Raw genomic sequence first — 20,158 nt, 5'->3', positions numbered from 1 at the left:
CGTTTTAAATTAAATGATATTATAAAATATTTTAAATTTTTTATTATTTATATAATAAAATATAAACCAACAATTGTCATTGCAATATATAATATTATAGTTAGATAGGTTGTAATAATTTTGGATTATAGTTAGTTAGGTTGTAATAATTTGGTTTTTTTTTTTTTAGTGGATTAGGTTTTTCCTCTAATTCAAGATTTTAGTGACCATTTTTTATCTATTTAATCCATTATTCATTGTAATCTATGTATGATTATATACTTTATCCATAGTCATTCTATATTTTTTGTTTTATGTGATGCAAATTTAATGGTTAACCTAAGTTCATACCGTAAAAGAACATCTTAATTATTCACAAATTGATTAAAAATGAAAGTTAATAATGTAATACCCGTATTTCTTATTGGATTCTTAAAAAATAACATTTATAACGAATTTTCATAATTTTTTTCGATTTTTTTTTAAGGCTTAATAAGACCGATTCGGCCGATTTCTGATCCGGATTGCCAATTCATCGATTCGGATGGGTTTTTAATGTGCCCGATCCGGGACACCAATCCATTTTTTAAACCACTGGCTTAAAGTCTAAGAAAAAATTGTTTGAACCTGCCACACCCTTAGCCCCACAAGTTTACTTATAAAGGCTGGTTTGGGTATTGTCAAAAAAAAAAAAAAAAAGGCTCGGCTTGGGATTTAGGAACATCTTCTAGACTCATTTTTTCTTTTCGATGTTTTTTTCAAGGTCCAGCCCTGACCTACCAAGGTTGGATCTATGTTGAGGTCAACTCAATGTATAGATATATTTATTTATTATGTAAAGTCTTATACCAACTATGTTATTTACTACATAATATATATTTTATTATTTATGATTTGATATGGAAAAGTATACAAAGAGACTATTTACTTTGGGAATGTATAGAACGAGACCATTTACCTTTTATATAAGGTGGTCACAACAATATTGACCATTGGAAGTAAAGTTAGGTGGCTGCAATTATTCCATTGACCAAGCTCAAACTTCAAAAGAAATTTTCTCAAACTTTGTGACACATCCATACTATAAAAATTCACATCAAATTGTTGTAGGGAATTGTGATCACCTCGTTGTATACAATCTCATTTACTTTTAATACAAGGAGGTCACCTATCATTCTTGTCCAGTATAATTCAAATCAAGTGGTTGTGAGTGTGCCATTGATTAATCGATGTCCGTTCTATCAACTGACCCGTGGGTCTTGCCCAGATCAACATGGTCAAATGTGAAATATTTTCAACTTTATGATGGCTATCATATATGGCATGATGATTGGGTACTTTCTCCATATTTAAAACAGACGGGATTTATGAAAAGAAAATAACAATAAGACTTGGAGGACAATCTCCCTGTCAAATGTGAAATGCCTTACTACGGGCATGTTTGATAACTGGAAGCAACTTCATAAACTGTAAGTTGGAAGTTCCTAAAGAACTGTAAATTAGAAATTACTTAAGAAGTACATGGTTTCTGTGTTTGATAACATCCTTGAGAAGTTAAGAAGTTCATAGTTTTTGTGTTTGAAAAACTCCTAGGATATATGGCAAATATCTTATATTTATATTTACATTGATAATAATTTAAATATAAATATATAATATTTATAACATACTATAATATATGATATACTATATTTTATATTTATTTTTAATATATATATATATATATATATATATATATATATATATATATATATATATATGAAAATATCTTATATTGCATAAATATGTAATATATGAATATATATTCTATATAATATATATAACATATTATATTATATAATATAATAATATATAATATAGTGTATTTTATATTTATTTTACTATATAATATATAATATATTGTATTTTATATTTATTTGTAATATATATATGAAAGGATCTTATATTACATAAATATATAATATAGTGTATTTTATATTTATTATAATATATAATATATAATGAAATATGTATATAATATATATATATATATGAAAGGATCTTATATTACATAAATATAAAATATAGTGTATTTTATATTTATTATATTATATAATATATAAGATATAATGAAATATATATATATATATTTCATTATATATTACATAATTGTAATATATATATATATATATATATATATATATATATATATATATATATATATATATATATATATATATATATATATATATATATATATATATATATATATATATATATATAAATATCTATTATATAAATAAAATATAATGCATAATAAAATATATTATATATTGCACAAAAAAGTATATTATATATTATACAATAAAATATATACATATATCATATATAACATAATGTAAAATATAATATAGTGTATTTTATATTTATTTTATTGATATATATTTGTATTATATAAGATATATTATATAGTGAATTATTTTATTAATCTTTATTTTTATTATATAATAGACATAAAATAATATTATATTATATATATGTATAACATAATATCGTACTTTTTATTTATTATATATATATATAATATTATACATTGTATATATTTTTATTATATAATATTATTAATATCTATTATATAAATAAAATACAATATATATATTTTATTATATATTATACAATAAAATATATACATTTTATATAGGGGGAGGGGATTAATAAAAAAAAAAGTTCCAAGTTTAAGTTCCGACCCTTGGTTTGGAACTTTTTTTTAAAGCAAGATTAGAACTTGAACCGTTTCTTGAAGTTTTGTTTGAAGTTCAATTTTTTTATTAAACACGAAACGTAAACAGTATTAAGAAGTTCTAAACTTCCAGGAAAACACTTCCTGTGATCAAACACGCCCTACATGTGCTTAAAGTTCAAAAAGTTTGGTCCCACACTATTACAATATCATTGCCACACCCTAGTGACTTGATTTCTCATCTGAAGGCTGAAGTTCATTGTGATATTCATGTTCCATGATAAATTGTTTTTATGATATGCATTCCTATTATAAAACCCTTATATATTTTTTTAGTCTAGTCCTTATTGAAATGTAGTCTCTAAAATAATATGCTAATTTTAGGAAAATTTTCAAAATACACCTAACTAATAATTATTTAATATTTAACCATTTTTAAATTATTCAAAGTGCATTTTGTCGGGATCAATGAATCAAGTCAACACTCATGAATAAAATATTTAATAGAGAAGTTTACATAAATATCCTTTTATTTCTTTAGAATTTAAGATTTGTGCTCAATAGTTTATGTTTTATGCTTATGTCCAACTTTTATTAACCCTGTATTATGTTTTAAATTGTAGTTTTTTTAGAATATATCAGATTAAGCTCAAATTTTAGGTGTTCATATTTCTTACTATTTTGTGTACTTGTAAAAACAATCCAAAAATGATAGTTCACTATAAAGAAAATAGTTAAAATGATCAAAATAACCTTAAGATTTATATAAAAATTTCGTCATTTTGTTTTTTTGTAATTATTTTTATTTTTTTACATATACATGATGAGAAAACTGTGAATACTCAAAATCTATGCTCAATATGAGATAAAGAGAAAAAAGATAAACTTGAAGTACTAAACATATTTTAAAAAAGTTGGATACGAACGTAAAATATAAAATATTAAGGACACTTTAAATTTTGTTATTTTGATATATTTATTTTAATATAATTTATTAAATTTGGAGCAATATTTTAATAAGGAAGCAGTTTCTAGGAGTCCATATTGAAATGAGTCGCCTCTTAAAAATCTATTTTTGAGATGAATTTTTTTACTTAAATTTTAAGGATATGTAATCTCTAACATAGAGATCATGAATATGAAAAAATAAATAAATTTTAAAAATTAAAAATAATTATTATATTAAGAAAAAATTTGGACTGTTAGTTTTAATTATTTTAGATGGACCACCTATTTGCATTCATTTTTGAGATTGATGCTTTATACCTCAGGGACCACAAATGTAGCATGAAACAATTTTCCTTTTGATAAACTCCCGGTAAAAATACAAACATGGTAATATCTTGATAAAACTGTCCAACTATAATACACTAGAAATGCTGCCTTGTCACTGAGCATGATGCAACTTATAATTTTCATTTCCCCTAAAATAATAACAAAAACAGTATATTTGGGAAAACATCCATAAGGAATATAGGGTGTAAAGCATGATACTGGCGGCCAACACTGGGTGGTATAGGATACACAACATCATGGGTTGAGGATTATGGAAAATGGTGCTCATAAGCTTGTTTTACATTATATTTGGAAAAGGGGGTTGGACCCCTATTTATGAATGGTCAGCCGGGTGAGGTTTGTATAGAGCCGAGGCTCTAAACAATCAAAGTAGAGCTCACCTTTAAATAGTGTCGAAAAATGTGGTTTCAATATTGGAATCTTTATGATAGCCTTAAAATATATTTTAATTTCTAATTATAAATTTTAAAGCTTCAAATATAGTATAGATCGAGCAGATCTATGAAAACTTGAAAATCTTGAAAATTGACGGTCCAAAATGTATTACAAGATGCACTATTTCCAAAACTTGAAATCTATTTTTTTTCTCATGTCCATGTATCTTGATGTCAAGATGATCAATTTGAAGATATTTGGGCATCAAAACATCATCTTCTAGTGAAATTTTTTAGGTGGGCTATGATTTGATTTTTTAGAGCCTCGGCTCTATATAAACTTTTGAGGGTTATCAATAAACCTTCCTTAAAAATAGACTTTTAATCCAAAATTATAGGGATTCTATCTAAGTTAAGATGATCATGAATAGGAAATGAAATAAAATATTTAATATTTAAAATGTGATTTTTTAAAGAAAAATCTACACCGTCTAAATTCATTTTAACCCATGGGTTTTTTCCAACGTCCATTTCAAAGATGAACGTTGGTGACTCAATGGACAAATAAATTTTCCAAATTATTTATTTGCATAGATTTAGAATAAGAACTCCTTAAAAACTAGATAAATTATCGTAAAGATACCTTAATTTAAGCTTAATTTGAAAAAAAAAACCCAAACTTTTGTTTATCTCATCTGTACCATTTTTACTCATTTTCAGTTTTTTTTTTTTACCCAAATGACCTTCACGTTCTACGGTACTTAAAGTACCATAATAATTAAGAAATTTTATACGGCATTTAATACCGTAAACTTACACTAATCCTTATGCTGAGGGTATTTTATACTGTACTTTAAGTACCGTAAACTTACACTAACCTTTATACGGCATTTTAAGTACCGTAAATACTAACCCATGTTATACGGCACTTAAAATGCTCTAAACCCTTTTGTCATGTTTATCTCTTTCATCTCTAATTTTTTTTATATATATGTATTTTTTCTCTCTAATTCTTTTTAATATTTATCTCTTCATTCTCTCTTTATGTAAAACAAAAGAAATGATCTATCTAAGAAAACGATGATGAGATTGTAGAGAGAGAAGAAGAGATAAAAAAAGAATTAGAGAGAGAAAGAAGAGATAAATATTAAAAAGAATTAAAAATAAATAATAGATAAATAGAGATGAACAAGATAAATATATATAGGATGAGAAAAGGATTTATGGCATTTTAAGTGCCGTATAAGATGGGTTAATATTTACAGTACTCAAAATGCCGTATAATGGGTTTTAGTTTTTACGGTACTTAAAGTAACGTAATTGGCTTCACAGTATGGCCAGAGTTTTACAGTACTTAAAGTACCGTAATATTAGTTGAAGTATTTTAAATACCGTATAAAATGATATGTATGTCATTTTGGTCCAAAAAAAGTCAAAAATGAGGAAAAAGGGTGTAGACGAGATAAATGAAAGTTTGGAGTTTTTTTCCAATTAACCTTAAATTAAGATATATTTGCGATATAAATTTGGGGTTTTTTTCCAATTAACCTTAAAATGAACTTATGAAAACTTATAATAAAATTTGCCTTGAAAAATTAAGATAGAACTATCATGACAAATAAAATTAAAATAGCACTATCACATAAAAGAGTGCCGTTGGCATACGGATGCATCAGTAGTTGTAGAGGTAACATGCACCTTCAAATTTTATCATGGTATATAATTTTGATGTAAAATGCTTTTAAGATTGTCTCAAAATCTATTTTTATATGTACTTATAAAGTTTTAAATTTTAAAAATGGTTAAAATCAAGTAGATCTATAAACATATGAAAATCTTGAAAATAAACGGTACAAATAATATGTTGTAAAATGTACTATTTTTTAGAATTAAAATCTTTTTACTTTTTATGGTCATACATCTCGATGTCGAGATCTTCAATCAAAGGGTTTTTCAATATTATAACTACTTTTTCTTATGGATTTTTTAGGTGCACCCGTAGTTCTACATTATAGGTTGCATCCCTATATAAACTTTTTACCGCATAAAAACATATCCTATGAAGACATGGCAACCTTATCCATTAACTGACAACTCATCTTCCAATGTAGCATATAAGGTAATGAGCGACAAAATAATTTCTACCACAAAGAGTTCATGATGCAATCATTCCTAAAGGACACAGTAAGTTTGAGTTCTAGGACTCATAGGTAGATATGCGTCTCCTCTTCATGATCTAAGTTTTAGATAGATTTTAGATTTAATTTTTTTGATAAAATAAATAAATTTTAAATATTAGAAAGGATAATTGTTTTAATGAAAATGGCTGATTTTGTCATTTTTAGAGGGAAAAAGTGTAATGCCCTAAACAATCAAATTAAGCCACACATCAAAAATTTCACTAGAGGAGGTTGTTTCGATGCTCAAAAATCCTCAAATTGATCATCTCAACCTCAAGATGTATAGATATGAGAGAGAAATAGATTTCAAGTCTTGGAAATAGTGCATCTTATAATGCATTTTCGGATCGTCAATTTTCAAGATTTTCAAGTGTTCATAGATCTGCTCAACATGCACTATTTTTTAAGCTTTGAATTTTATAATTTGAATTTTATAATTAGAAATAAAAATAAATTTTCAGGCCAACACAAAGATTTCCAGTTTGAAACAACATCTTTCGACACTATATGAAGGTGCGCCTTACTTTGATTTTTTAGGGCCTTAGCCTTATACAAACCAACCCTTTTAAGAGGGACCACAACTATGCATCTATGTTTAAGTAGGGGTGGCAATGGACCTGGACTCGACCTGGCACCCGCCGGGTATACCCGACACTGGTCCAAGTATGGGTCCAACATTAGGACCCGACAGTTTGGGTCCGGGTCCAAAATCTAGACCCGAACCTATTCAGATACTGGTCCAGGGCTAGGTTCGGTTGGACCCGACCCGTACCTGTAAAATGTTGGAGATAAAATACTTTAAGCCCTATTCTTTTTGTTGTATTAAAGATCGTATACAATAAGAACTCGTAGTCACTTTTAGCTATTAAATGAAAAATCAGACGGGTTGAAATCTAATGGCGGGTAATTGTGACCTTGTTGCCAACAATATCAGTTTATGATGATTAAAGAAAGGGGCAAAAAAAAGAGCAAGCTCATAGTGAGGGTGGCAATTGACCCGACCAGACCCGGAACTCGACAGGATAGATCCAAGACCCGACGAGTGCGGGTATGGATCTAACTTTTGGACCCGACAAGAAAACCCGTAGCCACCCCTATATTTAAGATGGATATATGATGCCTTGGGAGACACAAATGTAGTTATATGCCGACCCAAAACCACTTTTCCACGACAATAAATTTAGGCTCAAAACTTGCTCTTTCCGTTAAAAGGTTAGACAAAAAGAAAGCTACAAGGATAAGCACTTGATTCTAGATCCGTCTTTCTTTAGACAAAATGGAATTCTCATTGATATGGTGGCTTATTTACGGCCTTGGCAAATTTTAAATGAGTTTTAGAACCGCGTCCACTTTCCGGGCCAGGGCTAAGGTCAGGGACAGGTCTGAAGAAGGTCGTGGTCAACCTAAACCATCCTGACCTTGTACATAAAACAATAAGAAAATCGTTTGATCGGACTGCAGCACTATCAAAATAAGTAAATCCTCACTTCATAACTCATTGAAAATTTCAAGTCTAAGTAATGGAAAACTTGTATATTGATCATCTCGACTTGATCATTAATTATGGTTGTGATGAAAAAAAATTAAGATTTCATGCTCTAAAAATAATGTATATTGTAACAAATTACCTAAACCATACATTTCGCCCTAAAAATATAGATTAAAAAACACATAATCAATTTATATGTCAGGGTCCAATTGACCTAGTTCCAACCCGAGTCCCTACCCATTATCAGCCCCAAGCAACGGCATCATCTCGTTCTCCAAAATTAAAGAGGCAACAATTGGGCCTGGCTGCCTTGCCAGCTAAGCCCATGCCTGAGCATATGAGGGGCACGCCTAGGCAAGTCTAAAGGAACCTTGAGGTCTAGGGCTTTGGCTTGTAGACCCAACCCGGTGTAGCCCACCGCTACTTCTAGTAATGAGTCTTAAAGTTTATGGCTAAGAGTCGTTTAGAGGCAAATTTTATTTTAGCAAAGTAATTGTTTTCAGCAAATGCTACAAGGGAAATTTATCAAGAAAGAACATAAAATATTACTTATGTAAAGGGCAATGATTTCATGCAACTGTTGTATAATAATATGATGCAATAACCTTAAAAAATTATTTTATGGCCATTTGTTTGATCCAAATTTTGAAATATACACTCTTGTCATTCTAATGAACAGTAACAAAAAAATAAAAAATTGAAAGCACAACTTAGAAAGTATTTTTTTAGCTCAATTAACATAGGCCGTTCATTTTGGTGAAATGCTTAGATCTAGGTCTTAGAAGGATTTTTTTCATTTCCAATTTTTTGGATGGCTTAATTATCATTAGATGAACAATGTTAAAAAATAAACAAATGATTTTGAGTTTATAAAGGCTAAGATCTAGAAATTCACAAAATGAATGGTCTAGATTCGTTTTTGGAGGGGACTCATTTTGGCCATATCTAGGATTCAAATTGAACTTTTTTTTTTGGGGGCATTGATTATTGAGATAAAGAAAGTGTGTGCAAAATTTAGAGTCACACAAATACCACAAACATGGTTTTCTAGAAGTGTCATTGCATTATACTATAATACAACCACTGTATTGGATCATTGCTCCTATGTAAGGGCAAATTTCACTTGTTTATCAATAGGACTAGCAGTGGCCCAGGAGCCTGACCCTGACCCTGACCCTGACCGGCCCTAAAATGGTATGGCCTGAGCCATAAATTGTGGCCTGAGGGTCATATTAGCGCTACTGCCAACCCCACCTAACCCTCTTTATTTTTTCTTGTGTTTTTTCTTCATTTGGTTTTGGCCAAGTCCGGCACTAATAGGGTTGGGCCTTGGCCTAGCCCGGCGCTATAGAAACAAGGGCTTGGCTGGCCTGACCTGTTGCCACCTTTATTTATCATAATACATCTAAAATATAAATATTTGAATTCATGCTTATGTCTTTTAATTAAATCTTCGATATTAAATCAAAAGATATAAGAATGCTGTTAAATAATTTATTTCGTGCGTACTTTTCCATAAATTTCCCTTATGATAAAAGTGTTTTTTTTGTTTTATCCTTTTTGGTGCACAAAAAAAAATTAAGTGAGATATTAATAGCTTATCTCTTGTATAGTAGTCAATCTCTTTGATAAAAGGTTTGTCTACAAAGAGATCATGTATCTTTTGTACATGGAGATCACAATAATTTTTGTCTTTTAAATTTCAAAATGGGTGATTGTAAGAGTATTATTGAATAAACACAAAGTTCCAAAGAATATTTCTCCGATTTTTTTTCAATTTCTTTTCTTTTTCGGTAGGTCAGCGGACATTTACACATGGACATCGTGTTTTTTTTTACATATGATATAAACCGTAAAAGATATTACCATCCTCATTTTAGGAGACCATCATATATGGTTGTTGATATATGATGGTTTTTGAGGTCACAACCATTATGACCTCCAAAATCATCACATGTGGCCGTTCGTTAAGAAAAGAATGTCATTGTCACCCTAAACCATCATATATGAAATAGGGTGGCTAAAAATGTATGACAAATACAATAGAATATTATATATAATGAGACTATTTATTTTTTATACAAGGAGGTCACAGTCATTAAAGACTATTGGGTGTGAAATCAGGTAGTCGGGGATGTATTATTGATCGGGTACAAAGTTCAAAACAATATCTCTCAAATATTGTGACACAAATTTGCATAAATGGTTAAAAATGATTGTGACCTCCTTAAACCAAAAGCAAATAATCTCGTATTATACAATCCAAATGTAAAAGGTGAGTAAAAGCTTTGTGTGTGGAGTAACACATCTCGAACCACTCAATTTCATTGAGATTAACCATTACTTTTTTACTTTATTCTAGAGATTGAGGATCATAGTTTTAAGTATTTTTCCAAAAGAAGAAGTATAAAGTTAGATCTTGTATGTTAGATGCAGTTTACATATCGTAGCAACATTAAATAATCAAATTAAGGTGCATCTCCAATTTTTACTATTGGTGTAAAAAATTCTTAGAATAGCATGATAACCCATTTTCATCTCTATATAAAAGTTTGAACTTCAAAAATAGTTCAAATCAAGTAGATCTATAAACATATGAAAATCTTAAAAATGAATAGTCCAGATAACGTGTTGCGAGATATACTATTTTGCAGACTCGAAATCTTTTTTTCTTTTCATATTCATATATCTTGACGTCGAGATAATCAATTAAAAGGTTTTCTAACGTCAACACAACTTTTTATGATGGATCTTTGCGGTACACCTTAATTTTACATTTTAAAGTTACAACTTTCCATCGTTAAATTGGTGAGTTTTTGCATAGTAACTGAAAATTTCTCTTATTCACTCAAAAGAAATTCCAAATTGCTTTTTAGAACTTAAAAAATGTCAAAGCGGAATTTCACTGAATTGCAGTATGCTTATTGTACGGTTGTACCCCATTTATCATCCCTTAATTTCACAAAACATAAATTTTGCCAAATACTATTTATAAAAAGAAAATGGTTCGATAGGGCTGTCAAAATAAGTAGAGCGTCACCTCATAACTCATCAAAAATTGCAATTCAAATGTTGAAAAACCTTTAAGTCGATCATCTCAGCTTGAACAATATGGGTGTGAAAAAAGAAATTGAGATTTCGAGTTCTAAAAACAGGGTATATTGCAACATATCATCTAGTCCATCAATTTCACCCTAAAAATAAGTGTTCACATATCCACAAGATATGTACCATTTTTTTCAGTTTCAAATTTAATTGTCGGTATTGGAAATTGATTTTAGAGCCATCATGAAGATTTTTCAATACCCCTAACACTTTTCGATTGAGGATTTGAAGTGAGGCTTTATTTTTGTTTCTATAAAACCTAGGCCCTATAGAAATTTCATCCTTTATAAAATAATTGCATCTCCACCCTTCAATTATTTAATGGGAAAAGTTTATATAGAGCCGAGGCTCTAAACCATCAAATTAGACCCCATCATAAAAATTTCATTCAAAGAGGTTGTTTTGATGTCCAAATATCCTCAAATTGTTCATCTCGACATCAAGATGCATGGACATGAGAAAAAATAGATTTCAAGTTTTGAAAATAGTATATTTTGTAATGCATTTTTGGACCGTCAATTTTCAAGTTTTCATAGATCTATCGATCTACACTATTTTTGAAGCTTTAAACTTTATAAATAACGGTGAAAATATACTCTAAGGCTATCGCAAATATTTCTAATATTGAAACCACATTTCTCGACACTATTTGAAGGTAGGCTCTAATTTGATTGTTCAGAGCCTAGGGTCTATACAAACCCCACCCTTATTTAAATTAAAAGAGAAGAAAAGAAGCATAAATTTTGCAAAAATACTATTTATAAAAGAGTATTATATCTCCCTTCCAATTATTCAGATTATAACGGAAGAAATAGATGGCTAGGATTATATATATTATTTTAATTCTAAAGTTTTTCATTAATTTAAAATTTTGAGGTCCAGACTTTTCAATCATGTACACCTAAACAAAACATAAGAAGATAATTTGAGAAAACGACATTGAAAAACACACCGTGAGATATTTAGGGGTATTTTTATACGTTTTTCTATTGTGTTTCAGCCCTTTATTTATTTATTTATTTATAGGTGTGCTTAGAAGAGTGAGATAACAGGGAAATTCGACTGAAATATAATGTATAGAACAAAATAAAATTAAAATACAAAATACAATTATGCCCCCCTAATTTCTATTTGATAATTGAAACTAGAGGTGGGAAAAAACCCTACACAACCTAGGACCCGACAGCTAGAGCCGACCTTGATCCGGGTATGGGTCCAAAAAATAAACCCGGTGGAGCAGGTCAAAGTCCAAATTTTGGACCAGCACTATTCAGGTCCAAGTCTGGGTTTGGCACAAATTCATGAAAATATATTAGGATATATATAGATATATGGATGTTATAATTTTTGGGTCCGGTCCAATCAGGTTTGGGTCTGGCCCCATAATAGTTTTTGGGGACCCGACCCGCCGCCACCACTACCAACTTCGGCCCCTTGTTTTGTTATGTCAAAACTTGAAAGGGAAAAACAAATTTTCAAGAGGAATCAAATTCTATGTGCTAGAAGACAGGCGGCTCTAGAATTATTCCTCTTTTTCCTAAAAGAAAGTAGATTGTTTAAAAAACATCAAAGGGGAGAGAGGAACAAAATAGAAAGAGAATCGAACCTTACACGTTTCTACTTTCTAGACTCTCTCTCTCTCTCTCTCTAAAATTCTCCTACTCTCTCTAGAATTCTTCTACAAGTAATCCACTCTCTCTGTCACAACTTTCTCTGCAAGGAATCCAAACTTTTTCCATTGATCTCTTTCTCTCTGCAAGAACTCATCGACTGTAGAGAGAGAAAGGAACAATACTGTAGAGAGAAAGGAACAAGACCATAGGAAAATTAGGAACTGGGAAAATGGGAGGACAACGAACGGTGGGGATTGGAATGGATTACTCGCAGAGCAGCAAGGCGGCGTTGAGATGGACGGTGGATAATGTGTTGGATCATGGAGATACCTTGGTCCTCATCCATGTCCAATCTCCAAAGGCAGATGTTCCTCAAAGGAAGTTATGGGAAAACACTGGCTCGCGTTAGTTTTCCTTTCTCTCTCTAACTCTTCCTGTTTCTTGCTTTCTTCAATTTTTGAACCTTGGTTTTACTCATTTCCTCTCTCTCTCTCTTTATTTTTCGTTCATTCTCTCTCTCTTTATTTTCTTCAATCTCTCTCTCTCTCTGAATCAGAGTCCACTCGGACTCGGGTGAATAATTCAGTGAGATTCCTCAAATTGGGTGCACAACTCTGGGATACAAAAGAGTTCAAAAAAATTTCTAAAAAGTTTTAAAAATACAAAATTATTTTATGATCTTTTCGCGTATGATTTAAATGTATTCAGTTAGGATTAATGATTTTTTTTGCCATAATTATTATTTTTATATATTTTATTTTTTAAGTTTTCTAATATATCCCAAATTATAAATTAATTCTCTTTTCTAATCCATTTGTTCTTCACATTTTTAAGTGTTTTTTAGCTTAAGTTGTTTTAGGTTCAATTTACTTTTATTACATGTTTATTAACTTTTGTTTTGTTTAAAATCTTTTTTGTCTTTGGACTCATGACTCAGGCGAATTAGTCCTCTTAGCCAAGGATCGAATGCCTTAGCCGAGAGAGGACCTAATACCTTGGCCGAGTCGATTTTACTCTTAATTTTGGCCCTTTTCATTTCCTTAGTTTCCTCCATTTTATCACTCGTCTTTCTTTTTCTACAATTAATCTCTCTCTACTGGAATTTGTTGGTGTTTTCTATAATTAATCTCTCTCACTTTCTTTCTCTTGCAGCTTTGGTGCCTTTAGACGAATTTCGTGAGGTTAACATATCGAAACAGTACCGGTTGAGCCCAGATCCTGAGGTTCTCGATATTCTTGATACTGTTTCAAGGGCCAAAAACGTATGAATTTTTGTTGCACTTACTGTTCATTTGTTAACCGTATTATACCTATGCAACTTTTCAAAAAACAAAATAAGTATTACAATGTAGGAAAATTATATCATGCCTGCCATTATAATATTCTTTATGGCCAAGTCCGCATATGTGGAAATGCGGGCTTCTTAATCAAATCTATTTTTTAGACGAATTTTAACACTTAATTTTTAAGGACATGTAATTCCTAACATGGAGATCATGAATATGAAAAAATAACTAAATTTTAAAAACTAGAAAGAAAACATTTGGTTGGTTTCTGTTGTTTTTAGATGAAACACTTACTTGCATCAATCTTGACGGATGATTTACATTTTCTGGACTGCAGGACCACATATGTAGAAATGTGGCCCAGCCTTCGTGAGATATTTTTTCCATTATAATATAATGAAACCACATAAAACTATATTTGTGGTAGTTGTAGGACTCAAAATTTTGCACACAAACCATCTTCATCTCAATAATCAATCTCGAAAAAAAATAAAATAAAAATTTGCACCCTTTATATAGTCAAACTGAGTCCTTTCCAACAACAAATCTAAACCGTCCATTTAGTGAAATTCAAGATCTAAGCTTTTATGAATTTAAATCCAATTTTTCTTTTGTTTACGTTGTTAATCTAATGATCATAAAGTTATCTAAATAATTTCCAATGAAAAAAAATCCTTTTAAGACCTAAAACTAAGTATCTCATCAAAATAAACGGCCTATGTTAATTGGTCTAAAAAGGGTGGTATTTTTATTTTTTTATTTTTTTTATTTTTTTGTTTGTGATTGTTCATAAGAATGAAATGAGTGTATATTTTTAAATTTGGATCAACTAGAAGGCTCCAAAATAGTTTTTTAAGATTGTTTAAGGTTCATTTGTTTGTGAAAATGGAAATGTTTGGAACAGGTGAAAGTGGTATTAAAGGTTTACTGGGGGGATCCAAGGGAGAAGCTTTGTGATGCAGTTGACGATTTGAAACTCGGTTCTTTGGTGGTGGGCAGCAGGGGTCTAAGCATGCTAAAGAGGTTGGTTTCTCTTTCTCTCTCTAAATTTACGTCCTTACTAGTTACCTCTCGCTACATCTTTCTCTCTCTAAAACTAGCTCTTTTGTTTGTGATTATTTTCTCTCGAAGCGGCTCCTTTGGTAATTGGTAGACTTTGATCAGGGATTAGTTTTAAAAACTCGGATGAGGCTTGGACCCGTGTTCGAGTAACCATTAAACTTGTCCCAACTCCCAACCCGTCTAAAAACGGTTAAAAAAATGAGTAATTATCTTATAGGACCCTCCTCCACCTATATTTGTAGGACCCTAAAAGATTACCATTAAAGTTGGCATAGATCTCTAAAAAAATTATCACATGAGAGTGGGACTTGATTTTTCTATAGATCCGTATCAAATTTAATAGTGATCATTTAGGATCCTACACATATGGGGGGAGGAAAGTCATATATATGATCATTTCTCTAAAAATATATATAAAAATAAAATGTAAAAAAATTGTATGACAAGTATATTCAAGGACTTAGAGGTCGGGGTTATTTTTGAAATTTTTTGAAACAGGGGAAAATCTAAAAATAAATATTCATGGCTTAAATTATGTCCAATATTTGTCAAAATAAGTATACAATGGGACCATTTATCTTTAGTACAAGGTAGTCACGATTAATCTTGACCATTGGATGTGAAATTAGGTGGTTGTATTTATTATATTAATCAAGTTCAGAGTTTAGATGAAAATTTCTCGTTCTTTATGACACACTTAAGTTATTAGATTTCACATCTGTAAGTAATTGTGATCTCTTTGTACAATAGATAAATGGTCTCAAGGTATACAATCGCTATTCAAAAATACGTTACAAACAAGTCGTTATTTTTTGGGAATTTATATTTTTTAAGAATATCCTACCAGACCACCAAAACCGGATCGACCATTACTCGATTCTGGTTGTTTTGATCGGGCAGCTGTACGATAGACTGGCCGAGTTTACAAATGTGGCTCGGGACTCCTGCTCATGTCCGAGGCCAGCTACTCTCGTGACTTCGAGGGGAAGCCATAAAAGGGCTTAAAACTTAAAAAATGTAAAAAGACTTTTAAAAATAAAAATATCAGTTAAAAGCAAACTAAACAAAACAACTTTGAAAGTAAAAAATAGATGAGAAAAATATAGCAAGTGAAGTTAGGAAAATTTTGATTTATGGCTAAATATAATTAAAAAAATCCACAAAAAAGAATTAGAAAAATAGAGCTAAAAAAATTACAAGTCATCATGAGAAAACTTAAAATTTTATAACCATATCTATATATCGATCAAGTAAAAGTAATTTCCAGAATTTTTATTGTTTGATATTCCAAAACTTGTACACAAGTTTCGAGTCCCAAAAAAACTTAGCCGGTCCCGAGTCGAGCATGTTGAGTTTTAAACCTTGATTCAACTGTTTGTAATGTCAAATCCCGTATTAAAAAAAGGGAAATAGTTTCATGCAGGGCGGGACAATATGTGGTCCAAAGATATAAGGCATCTATGAATGTAAATAGGTAGTTCATTTAAAAACAACTGTAACTACTGGTCCAAATATTTTTTTAATATAATTATTGTTTTTAGTTTTCAAAAAAAAAATCATATTCATGATTCATTATATATTTTCTAAATTATATTTAAAAAATATATTTATTGCCAAACCCGCATTTCTACACTATGCGGGCTGGCTGCGTAGAAATGGTGTCCATTAAACAATGGAGAGTTAGAATGAGAATTAGACGTAGAAGTAGGTTTAGACTGGTCAGGGTATTGACGATTATAGCCACATATTTATTTGCTCCCCAAATTTCTAATATAGAGGCGGCTTACAGAGAGCTAAGGGCTACAACCCACCGGGACAAAGCTCGGTAGATTCTCGACTGGACCGGACCCATGTGAGGGTGGAGTCGAGTCCGACTTCGACCCGACCCAGAATTGGATAAATCTGAGATGGATCCAGATTTGGTAGGATCGGAGTATTTAGAGAAGCGTGAGGTTTGTATACTGTGCCTACTTTATGCTACATAAATAAGGCTTACTTCTAAATTTTGCATGAAGATATAGTTTTAGTGTTGGAAATCTGGCATGAGAATCTATATTCAACTCTAATTATAAAATTTAAAATTAAAAAAATAGTACAAATTGAGTAGATTTATAAATATTTGAAATTATGGAAAATAAATGATCCAGATAACTTGTTATAAGATGCAGTACTTTAGGACTTGAAATTCTTTTTTTTTCTTTAAATCAAAACATCTTGATGTCGAGATGATCAATTTAAGGTGTTTTAACTTTAGAATAATCTTTTCTAGTAGATTTTTTAGGTGTATCTTACATGTATAGTATAAGGTTGCAACCTTCTATTAACTTTCTCCTTTAAAGAAAGGGTGTGGTTTCTATAAGGCTGCAACCTTAAACAATCCAATTCGCACCTCCAACTTTTATATTAATATATAATTTTGGAGTAAAAAATTATTAAGATTATCTGAAAATCTATTTTCATATCTAATTATAACATTTTAAACTCCAAAACTTGTTAAAATCAAATAGATCTATAGACATATGAAAATCTTGAAATGGATGGTCTAAATAATGTGTTGCAAGATGCACTCTTTTTGGGACTCGAAATCCTTTTTGTTTTCATATTCATACATCTCAATGTCGAGATGATTAATTATAGGGTTTTTCAACATTAAAACAACATTTTCCAAAGGATTTTTGATGTGCATCTTGGATCCTACATTTTAAGGTTGCAACTTTTTTCCTTAAAGAAATAGGGTATTTGTAATTAGGAAAAAGTTTATATAAGCTGTCAACCTTATACTATAGATATAAGTTGCACCTAAAAAACCCATCAAAAAGGGTTATTTCATCACTAGAAAATTCTGTAATTGATCATCTTGACCTCGATATATATATATATATATATATATATATATATATATATATATATATATATATATATATATATATATATCTTATGAAAGAAAAAATAAATTTTAAGTCTTAAAAATAGTACATCTTGTAACACATTATTTAGACTGTCTATTTTTTAAAAATTTGAGTGCTCATAAATCTATTAGATTTGCACTATGTTTTGAGCTTTTAATTTCATTACAGAGGTGAAAAGTAAACTTTTAGCCATGATAAGAGTTTTGGCACCAAAAATATATCTTTCAATGAGATTTTAAAGCGCGTGATTGTTTAAGTCTTGAAATCATTACGTATGAGCATACTCATTAATTCCTCGGGTAAACATGCTTCTTGGAAGGGTCTATTTATCTGAATATTTGGGATCTAAGAAAGCATCAATTAGTTCCCAAGAAAATCAAAATTTAGATTTAGAGTTCAACATTTATATATTGGTATAAATTTGTCAAAATTATTGTCATTAAGATAAAATGTGGCAAAGTTTTACGTTGGCAGCTTATTTAACTACACAACCCTCCTCTTTTATTCAAGCTCGGGACAGGCATACTGCCATGGCAGAATTATAAATTTGTCAAAATAATCAAATAAAAATAAAAAATTTCAAATAAAAAATGAAAAACTAGGATCAATTTCATAAATTAGAGCTTCGTAATGTGCCGATGCCATCATCTAGTTTCACTTTGTTTGACCAGATGATATATTTCACTATTTAGAATGAATTGTTCTCCGATAAAACTGAAACTCCAGGTTCCTTGTGTCGTACATTACCAGGTTGATTTGACTCATTTGGAAGACAATTTAAACCTAAGAATGCTTATTGATGGTCGTATAATAAGTTTAGATGGTTGAAATGCTAAACTAATTTTAGTTCTATGGTTATGTGATTCACGTACGGACCTTAATACTTTACCTAAAATATAAAATGGGGCAATTTTAGACATAATTAATTATATATAAAGTCGGTCAACTTGTATTTTTTTATTTTATTTTTTTTTCAAAATTGTCTTTTGGTTTGAGAATATCATCCTCACATAGTAATATATTATTTTATACTTTTTAGTTTTTCGTTACTAGGACAATGCCCCCATGCTTTATGGTGGTCCAAGGTTGAGATCCTCATACCACCCTCTAGACTTAGCAGGCTTAGTTCTTGAGTGGTCCGAGGTCTCCATCTTCAAACTACTTTGTCTTTCTTATATTTTGAGAAAAACAATTGTTTGAGGTCCATATCCTCATATTGTACTTTATTTCTTATTTTTTGAGAGAAAGCAATGCCCCTAAAGCGTGGGGCACTGCCCTACTAATGAAAAAACTAAAAAGAAAAAATTAAAATGCAGTTAGAGAATTCATCCTCAAATCAAGAGACAATTTATAAAAAAAAAAAGAACAAGTTGACCGACCTTCTTTATAATTTCGGTACGATAATTTACCGTTGGTTTTTTACTTGGCAGGGTTCTTTTAGGGAGCGTGAGCAACTACGTTGTAACGAATGCTGCATGTCCAGTGACCGTTGTAAAAGCAGCACCCTCATCCAAGCCCTAAATTTTTCTTTTTTCTTTTTCTTTGTCTGCATATTTATGTTTGGGTTCTATTATTGTTTGGGTGATCTCTCTCTCTCTCTAACTCAAACCACCTTTGCTTTGTTAAGAGTTTTCCGTCTGTGCTTCTTGTTAAAGATTTTTTCCTATTTGATTTTATTTTGCATGTATGACTTAGTGTTATTTCCTTGAATCTATATTATTTGGGCTTCTGGGGTTTGGACCATGGGGTTCGTGTAGGTGATGGTTCTTATGGCTTATAAAACAAAGGTTGTGCCTAATCAGATTCTGAATTTAATTTTTAATATGTATTAACGGTGGGAATGGCGGGTGGGATGAGGCATTTCTCCCCTGACCATGATTATGAATTTAATTACTAGTCAATAGAATCTGATTCTCTTATACGTGCTTCAGAAAACGTCAAATTGGATTAAGAATTGTCGATCTGAATTGTAAATGTTAGTTTTTTACTGGTTCGGCCGATCTGGATCACGGATTTGTTTGATATGGAGTGGTACAGGGGAGGGGCGATCCACACGGTCAATCTGTGTTTTAAGACACTATCAATTGTTTCTATACAGAATGGCATGCATGCACATCAACTCTGATGGGTATCTATCGCATTAACA

The 20,158-nt window shown here is 30.4% G+C and overlaps 1 protein-coding gene across 3 annotated transcripts; it reads left to right on the top strand.

Annotated features, from left to right (window-relative positions):
- The first annotated feature begins 12,618 nt into the window (after nucleotides 1–12,618).
- On the top strand, nucleotides 12,619–19,810 carry LOC18439279 (Adenine nucleotide alpha hydrolases-like superfamily protein). Of its 3 annotated transcripts, none has more exons than XR_002281822.2 (5): nucleotides 12,620–13,159; nucleotides 13,908–14,017; nucleotides 14,946–15,064; nucleotides 16,893–17,055; nucleotides 19,443–19,810. XR_002281822.2 is itself a non-coding variant. In XM_011626965.3 (4 exons), the coding sequence occupies exons 1-4, from the start codon at nucleotides 12,985–12,987 to the stop codon at nucleotides 19,531–19,533; spliced, it is 495 nt and encodes a 164-aa protein (XP_011625267.2). In that variant the 5' UTR covers nucleotides 12,619–12,984; the 3' UTR covers nucleotides 19,534–19,755. The 3 variants fall into 3 exon arrangements, 1 of the variants encoding a protein (XP_011625267.2); XR_016053883.1 differs by having other exon boundaries at nucleotides 16,880–17,055; nucleotides 19,443–19,755; XM_011626965.3 differs by lacking the exon at nucleotides 16,893–17,055 and having other exon boundaries at nucleotides 12,619–13,159; nucleotides 19,443–19,755.
- The last annotated feature ends 348 nt before the right edge of the window (nucleotides 19,811–20,158 follow it).

Source organism: Amborella trichopoda, chromosome 4 (genome assembly GCF_054954075.1).
Source record: "Amborella trichopoda isolate Santa Cruz 75 chromosome 4, AtrichopodaSantaCruz75HAP2 v2.0, whole genome shotgun sequence".
Taxonomy (NCBI): Eukaryota; Viridiplantae; Streptophyta; class Magnoliopsida; order Amborellales; family Amborellaceae; genus Amborella; species Amborella trichopoda.
Note: the sequence above shows the minus strand (reverse complement) of the source record. Positions and strands in the feature narration are given on the sequence as shown.

Excerpts from the sequence above, each read along its gene's own strand:
- LOC18439279 (XM_011626965.3), top strand. The coding sequence starts at position 12,985 with ATGGGAGGACAACGAACGGTGGGGATTGGAATGGATTACTCGCAGAGC. Across the intron at positions 13,160-13,907 it reads ATGGGAAAACACTGGCTCGC|CTTTGGTGCCTTTAGACGAA; the intron begins GTTAGTTTTCCT and ends TTTCTCTTGCAG. Across the intron at positions 15,065-19,442 it reads GGTCTAAGCATGCTAAAGAG|GGTTCTTTTAGGGAGCGTGA; the intron begins GTTGGTTTCTCT and ends TTTACTTGGCAG.